The sequence below is a fragment of the Nicotiana tabacum genome, chromosome 8, assembly GCF_000715075.1.
Source record: "Nicotiana tabacum cultivar K326 chromosome 8, ASM71507v2, whole genome shotgun sequence".
NCBI classification, from domain to species: domain Eukaryota; kingdom Viridiplantae; phylum Streptophyta; class Magnoliopsida; order Solanales; family Solanaceae; genus Nicotiana; species Nicotiana tabacum.
In genome coordinates, this window is record NC_134087.1 from 190,806,292 (window position 1) to 190,814,805 (window position 8,514).

The following is an 8,514-nucleotide window of genomic DNA, read 5'->3' on the forward strand; positions in this document are numbered from 1 at the left end:
AATCATGATTATACACACACTGAAAAAATCTTGAACAAGTTCCAGTCAAGTCTGAGATTTTCTTAAATCATGAACTCAAGTTATTAGGCCTGCTGCTAATCAAAGAAAAGTATGACCATGTCTCGTAGTCCTCTAAATTATTTGCTTATATAAAGTATATATATATATATATAACAGACTAAACACGTACAATAACAATTCTGAAAACTAAGACTTATCTTCTGCAGCTAAATTTAGTCACAAGCAAAGAAATTAAACTTCTCTGATCTGAAAGCAAAGTAGCCTTCAAGAAATACAGAGGCAGTGTAAAACTTTCTTGTGCTCCAAACTTTCTTTAGGTCACCAATTTGCCATTGAAAAAAATCACAACTAAGTGGTTCCATCAGATACAAATTTCGCGGTGAGCGGAACTCCTTATGCCAATTGCAAAAAGAACCAATGGTGGCTGCAATGCTGAATGAGAGCACTACTTGTGCATGTAAATAAGTTCATCTTCTTTGCATTCTCTTATTTCCATTTCCATCACTTTACCAGATGTAGAAGGCAATACATCACAACAATGTCTTCTTGGTGCTAGCAACTGCATGAATCATTGAACAAAATGTTAAAATAATTTAAACATATAAGAGTCCTAATTATAGGAAAGGGGCCGAGCTTGTAACAGCCCAGCCCGATAGTGATATTGTCCTCTCTGGGCCTAGACCCTCACGGGTTTAAAACGCATCACTAGGGTCTAAGGCTTGTTAACTTATATACCCAGCATCCCTCTTGTGTTTTGCCGACGTGGGACTCTGTCTATAGTCTGGGGTGTTACATACACCCCCTCTTATGGACTCATCGTCCTCGCTGAGGTTTGCCCCACCGCATGAGATTTGCCTAGACTCAGCACTGAGGTTTGTCTCGCCTAACCGGGATTTACCTAAACTTAGTTGAACTTCGACCCACCATCGGCAAGGCTGACACAAATGTGGCTCTGATACCATATGTAACAGCCCAGCCCGCTAGTGATATTGTCCGTAGGCCCTCACGGGTTTAAAACGTGTCACTAGGGTCCAAGGCTTCTTAACTTATATATCCAACATCCCTCTTGTGTTTTGCCGATGTGGGACTCTGTCTATAGTCTGGGGTGTTACAGAGCTACATGATACGAAGGGGTTCAATTGAATCTACTTTGTCAAAAAAATTATTATACTCAAATAAGTTAAAAGCAAAAAAGAATTATGAGTGTGTGTATATATATGAATTGTTGAATACACTTGACGTAAAGGAAGCTTATAGTTTAGTGATAAAGCAGGCTCAAGAATTGCTCTAGATTGCAAATTTGAATTACATGTGCAATATTCTTGTATTTTTTTAATTTGCTTGTTAGAATTTCTGGCTCCACCATTGATTATAGGTTAAGAATATATCGGCCTGAATTGAATTCAAAAGCTAGAGAAAAAATATACCTGATTTGTGTCAAGATCCAACTTGTGCGAAAACACTCTGATTTCTTCTATTTCTCTAGGTGAATTCTTGCTGAATGTGCAATTATCAGATGTTTTCTTCTTGTAAATGGTCTTGATTTCATCCATGCCAGAAGAAACTTTGTTCAAGAAAAAAATAATCTGCTTTTTACATTGATCAGACTCAAATTTCCTTGTATTATATTCATAAAGTGTACCATATGCATTCTTTTTCCAGGGCAAGTAACTCTCTTGTACACGCTGAGCGTCTGTCAAAAACACATTATGTGCAAAAACTTGTACAGCATATCCCCAAGACACTGACACTGTCCAAGAAAATCGACGATCATAACATACTGCTTGCTGCAAAAGTCGTTGTGGATCGAAACTTGCAGCCTGGTACAAATGCTCCAGAGACTTCATTCTTGTCATATTAGGGAATATCGGTTCAATTATCTCCATATGATGCAGAGATACCAAAGGTCTAATGGAATGTGCAGCCAATAATCCAAATACATTTCCATGAAAATCCATCTAGTCATTCAATTTCACACAAACAGAACAAGAAAATTGGTGTTAAATTCACCTTCCATCTACCAAAATTCAAAATTTGCAATGTAGTAAAGTAAAAAAATACTCTCCACTATACCAAACATCTTAATTTTACCTCCATTGTGGTTTTGAGTCATTCATATTCATGTTGTTAACAAATCGTCTTCTATTAGCCCTTTGCCTTAACTAAGCTCCTATCCGAAATATAATAGGAGAGTAATTTTTAAAACATAGCCAAAAGTAAAGTGGTAAATTTAGACGCGTTTCTTGAAGTATTTTGATGCCTAAAATTCATCGAATACGGCATTGTGGCTTCACCAAAATCACGGGCAAATACGACACGATTAGTTAACAGCAAGATATGAATTGTTCTATAATGTAACGGGGAAATTAAGATATTTCTTGTAGTAAAAAAGTAAATTTGACTTTTTTTCAATTACAAAAAGGCAGCCCGGGTGCATTAAGCTCCCGCTGTACACAATGTTCGGGGAAAGGCCGGACCACAAGGGTCTATTTATATGTAGCCTTATGCAGCATTTTTGCAAGAGGTTGTTTCCACGGCGCGAACCCGTGACCTGCCGAAAAAATGGCAGCAAATTTACCAGTTACCCCGGTCTATTTTTCCAATTTACAAAAGAGCATCTAGGTGCCCTAAACTCCCACTATGTGCATTATCTGGAAAAGGGCCTGACCACAATGGTCTATTTGTATGCATACTTACCCTGCATTTCTGAAAGATACTGTTTCCACGGCTCGAATCCGTGACCTTCTTGTCACATGGCAACAACTTTATCGGTTACGCCAAGGCTACGCGGTCTATTTTTCTAATTTACAATGGCAAAAAAAGGAGAAGATATACCTGATGGAAACCGGGCTCATGTGTTAAAGTAACACCAAGCTCCGTCAAACAAGCATGAATTCTACCATCACTTCCATAAAGGTGTGGATATCTCTCTATACATGAATCAAATACTTTAGCCAAAACATTACCCAGTGGATAACTTATAGCAAAACCAGCACCACCAAAAGCCATTTCAAAGGAAAAAAACTTGTTCTGTATAAAACTTTCAGAATTTGACCCAATATAATACCAAAGCCCATGGTCATATTTAGAAAGTGTTTTCACCAAATTTTCAGGGAAAAAAATTGTGTCATCGTCTCCAAATACAAACCACCTAACATTTGAATGATTAAGTGCTACTGTTTCTGAAACTACACGTGCCACTCTAATAGCTGAAGGATTCCCACCTTTATTTGTATATGGGAATCTTGAAATATCCTCAGAAATATAAATTGGAGGGAGCAAAAGAGAATCATTTGTACTACTATTAGGCATTTTTTCAAGAAACACACAACCCCTCATTTCATTTGGTTTGTACCATAGCTTAACAAGTTCTTTTCTCTTAGACCATGATTTCTCATTAGACGCAATACCAAAAACAACATGGTGAAGTGTTGTTGGAGATGATAAATCATATTTTTGTGATGAAATTGAGGTATGAACAAAGTTGGTTTTAGGGGCAAGAATGATAGGATATAGAAAATAGATTATAGAAACAAAAGAGGACACTAAAATAAGATTTTTGATGCTATGGCAAGATGCGATTTTGCTTGGTAGTTGAATTTTTTTCATTTTTTTGAAGATGAACGAAGGGGTTTTAGAACGGATTAACTGTTATTAGAATGGAATATGAATAAAGTTAGTAGGTTTTGAAGATGGAGTACCTTTTTAGACACCGCAATCTACGCCCAAGGCAAAGTAGGAATATAGAATTTTATGCCTCGAAAACTTAATTGCATCTCCACATGTTAATAGATTACTAAGTACAAGGAATAAAGAAAAGACTTTGACCACAAAAAGAGATTGGAGAGATGAGAATGCTAGTTTACTTTTAAAATAAACTAGTATTAGTACCCAATGCACGGATACATTTCATGTCAAATTATGATTTGAATTATGTATAAATAACTTTAAAATATAAATATTCCAGATAAATTTTTTAGATAATCATTAGATATTAATTAAGAAGTAAGACATGAAACAATTTTGCAAATCTCTTAGTTGATAACATGTTTTCTTTTTCTATATTTATATAATCCAACCGGTTAATTTTAGTATTTGAATTTCGTAACGTTATCAATATTTTTAAAAAAAACACTAAATATGTCATGTGGTGATTTGTCTCGTTTGAACATATTAGATCATATTATTTTAATAAAATTCTTAGTATCATTTTATTTTTTATCTCACGCTCCAATAAGTCTTATTCTTTTAAAATTTACACATTTTTTTTGTTCTTTGCTTATAATTATTATATTATTTATTATTTAATATTATTATACTTTCATATGATTTTTTTCGGGTTACTAATTGACTTACTATCTTACTTATTATCCTTTTAATAATTATAGATAAATATTATTTTTTTATTCTTGAAATTTAATATATTTTACGCTTTTATCCTCTTACTCGATAATATTTTACTATTTAAATCTACAGTATTATTTTTGAATATTATTCAATTATTTACTTTGTTTTATTTTAAAATAATTTAAAGTACAAATATCCTCACACTATCTCTATTTTTTTCTTTATACAGTCTATTCCCTACTAAGAAATTTTTAATTAATTTTTTATATTAATATTTTACCTGTAATCAAAATAATATCATATTTTACTTTAAATTATAACTTTGATTAGTCTAAAATATTAATATACAAGTTCTTTGATTATTATATTCCAAATCTATTGAGTTTTTCTTATATTTATTTTTTGTATTACATGCAATAAATTTTCTTTCCTTTTAGTTTCAAGATACAAAATTTGATTTTTTGTTTTCGTTAAAAAATTACTTCTATTAGATATTTATTTTATATTTTTTAAAATTTAATTCTATATCTAGCAAGAATTTAATTTTTGGTGGTCTTATCCATAGTTTGAGCATTCTCATCATAATGTTAAGAACTTTCTAACATTAAGTAAAATAGTCTTTCATTTCTAATATTAAATTTTTAATTATTTTTTTTACTTTTGCTATTATGTTATCAAATATATGGTATTATCACAGTTTCATATGACTTTTTTTTTTGGTAATTATCATATTTTATTACCAAAGCAAGAAATTACAGTTCAAATCAACAAACACTAAGTGTGGACATCTTCCCAGGCTCAGTTTCATCAAAAACTTCTATCCTTCCTACTGACTATCAGTTTACAATTTTTTATATTGTCAGTACTTCATCTTTCCTTATGGATAGAAATTCAACTCTTCAAGCCTTCTTCTTAGTTTTGGCAACGTATAGCTCCTTCCACATATCATTTGTATAGTTTGCTTAATCAGTAACCCCGCTTGCTTTTGCTTATGTTGAAAAATTTTGTGGTTTCTCTCCTGCCACACGTGATAGACACAACTTGCTAGTGCTATTCTGTAGATTTCAGAATTTGTTGATCTGCTTTTTGCATTGCTGCATGTCCATTCTATTTCTTGACTCCATTCCATCGTTTGCCTTGTAATACCCATCCACTGCAATACCTTACTCCAAATTGCTGCTGTAAATGAACATTTGAAGAACATGTGTTCCAAGCTTTCCTCTTCTACTTTACACATAGGACATAGTAGCTCATTTGTTACTCCCCATCTTGCTAGTCTATCTCTGGTATTCATCTTGCCCAGTATTGCCATGTACAATATAAAAGTCCACTTTGGCATTCCTCCATTATTACATATCAGCTTCCTCCAATGCACCTTCTGGTGATCCTTCCTTAACATCTTGTATATATTGCTGATGGTTATGTGCTTCTTCTCGAGTGTTTCTTCCAAGTTGATCCCAGCCTCTATCATATACTGCTTAGCCTTCAGAATCTTCCTCACTAGCCATGAAGCTTGATTAGCTTCAATATATTTTATAGCTCTGCCTTTCCCAGTTTCATATGGCTTTTAATTAAGTTGCCACTTTATTTAATATAATTATCCATTACTATCCTTTAATATAATATAGATAAATCTAGAATTTTTTTAATCTTAAAATAAGTATCTATTTTATTTTAAAAACATTGCTTGAATTCTTGAGTTATTTAAATTTATCAATAGTATTTTTAAGTATTTTATTTCACTTTATTTTATTTTATAAACTAATTCTTGGCATAAATATTGTCACACTATTTCTAATTTATTCTTAATATTTTTCTTTATATATTTTAAGAAGAATTGTTTTTATCTTCAAAAAGGTTATATCCTTCTAATTTTTAATTGGACTGCATTTTTAAAAGTTATCTTATGCTTTCAATAACTGCACTTAATTTAGATCTTAATCTAAAAATTAATTTCTGTTATGAAACAAAGACTATAAAGTAAAGACAAGTATAGAGAGAAACTGATATATTATTCGAACTCAAACTGATCTACATAATGAACTGAAATCTCTTCTATTTATAGAAGAAAGGAAACTGCTCTGTAAGCTGCTACTACAAGCTGCTGTGTAAGCTGCTGCTGTACCAGATATGGATAATCTTCTACTGAGAGCAATATTTATCCATAACGGAGTACTGAATGGATAAGCTTATTATACCCGGTATGGATAATCTTCTACCGGGGGTAATATTTATCCATAACTAGGTACTGAAAAGATAAGCTTATTATACCCGATATGGATAAACTTCTACTGGGGGTAATGTTTATCCATAACCGGGTACCGAAGTGATAAGCTTCTTCAGGAAGCTTATTTCCAATATAGTACTAAATAGATAAATATATTTACGGTGGAGTCCCATATGGATAAGCTTCTTCAGGAAGTTTATTTACAACGGAGTACTAAATGAACATCCATAATATAATATATTTATAACACTCCCCCTTGGATGTTCATTAAAAGATAATGTGTCTCATTAAAACCTCACTAGGAAAACCCACGTGGGAAAAAAATTCTAGTGAAGGAAAAAGAGATATTTAGTAATACACATTGTTAGGTGCCTCATTAAAAACCTTATAAGGAAAACCCCATGAGAAAAAAACCTTAGTAAGGAAAAAAGAGTGCATCGCGTATTTTACTCCCCCTGATGAAAACCTTGTTTCAAATATTTGAGTCTCTGCATTCCAATCTTGTATACCATCTTCTCAAAAGTTGAAGTTGGCAAAGATTTAGTGAATAAATCTGCTGGATTATCACTTGAACGGATATGTTGCACATCAATGTCACCACTTTTCTGAAGATCGTGTGTGTAGAATAATTTTGGTGAAATGTGTTTCGTTCTATCTCCTTTTATAAATCCTCCCTTTAATAGCGCTATGCATGAAACATTGTCTCCGTATAATATTGTGGGTCTTTTATCACATTCCACCCCACATGTTTCTCGAATGAATCACTGATCTCAATCATATGCATTCCCTGCTTGCTGGTTTGAAATCGAACTTTATGGGTATCGGATAAATAACCCGCATTACCAATATGATCTGCACCACTTTTGTTAGCATTAGCAAGATAAATAAGTGCACCATCTACACCGAGATAGAGTATTTCAGGACCAAGGAGTTCCTCGTCCTCTTCTGGAGGTCGGAACAAATCCTTATTTACTTCAAGTGATCGAACAACCATTGGTGTACTCAATGGGTGCGCTTTGTCCATGTAAAAGCGTTTTAAGACCCTTTCTGTATAGGCAGATTGATAGATAAAGATCTCGTCTGCTAAATGTTCAATTTGCAGACCAAGACAAAGTTTTGTCTTTCCAAGATCTTTCATCTCAAATTCTTTCTTAAGATATTCAATTGCCTTTTGGAGCTCTTCTGGAGTTCCAACAAGATTTATGTCATCAACATAAACAGCAAGTATAACAAATTCTGATGCCATTTTCTTTATAAAAATACATGGACAAATAACATCATTTATGTAACCTTCTTTCAGTAAATATTCACTAAGGCGATTATACTACATGCGCCCAGATTGCTTTAAACCGTACAAAGATCTTTATAATTTGATCGAGTACATTTCTCAAGACTTTGAATTATATGCTTCGGGCATTTTCAATCCTTCAAGGATCTTCATATAGATTTAGCCAAATAAGTCATATAGGTTAGGACTTGTATCTAAATGGTACGACATCTTCAAGTGTCTGGACTGCTAGTCCGATCCTCACAATCGTTTAAAATATTGTGCACTATATTGTATCAAATGTATCGTCGACGATCATTTTGTGTCAGTTCTGAAGCGACATAACTTGTGGAGATCTCATCACTTTCTTTATTTTCAGGTACCTAAACTTTTTCGGGAGTTTCATGAAATGTTATGTCGTGGGCTCTTCTAGAGCTTATTTCCTCCTCATTATGATCATTTCGATCATTAGCTCCTACTATTTTTCAAGGATTGTTACCTTTGGAACCGATTGGTCTACCACGCTTCATGCGTACAGTAAACTCTATCCTTCAGGGACTTTAATTTTAATAGGAGCATTTGCAGCTGAAATATGATATTTAATTTTGGATCAGCAAATGCTTCTGGCATTCGACTTGAATTATCTTCTAAG

The 8,514-nt window shown here is 33.2% G+C and overlaps 2 protein-coding genes across 2 annotated transcripts; both read right to left on the reverse strand.

Annotated features, from left to right (window-relative positions):
- Positions 1 to 146: 146 nt before the first annotated feature.
- LOC107791303 (uncharacterized) lies at positions 147 to 3,780 on the reverse strand. Its single transcript, XM_016613342.2, has 3 exons — positions 2,857 to 3,780; positions 1,449 to 1,979; positions 147 to 580 (listed from the first exon to the last, which is right to left on the reverse strand). Exons 1-3 carry the CDS (start codon positions 3,628 to 3,630, stop codon positions 467 to 469), a joined length of 1,419 nt encoding a protein of 472 aa, XP_016468828.2. The 5' UTR covers positions 3,631 to 3,780; the 3' UTR covers positions 147 to 466.
- A 1,465-nt stretch (positions 3,781 to 5,245) lies between these two features.
- Positions 5,246 to 5,839, reverse strand: LOC107791302 (uncharacterized). Its single transcript, XM_016613341.1, has one exon. The coding sequence runs from the start codon at positions 5,837 to 5,839 to the stop codon at positions 5,246 to 5,248; it is 594 nt and encodes a 197-aa protein (XP_016468827.1).
- Between the last annotated feature and the right edge of the window lie 2,675 nt (positions 5,840 to 8,514).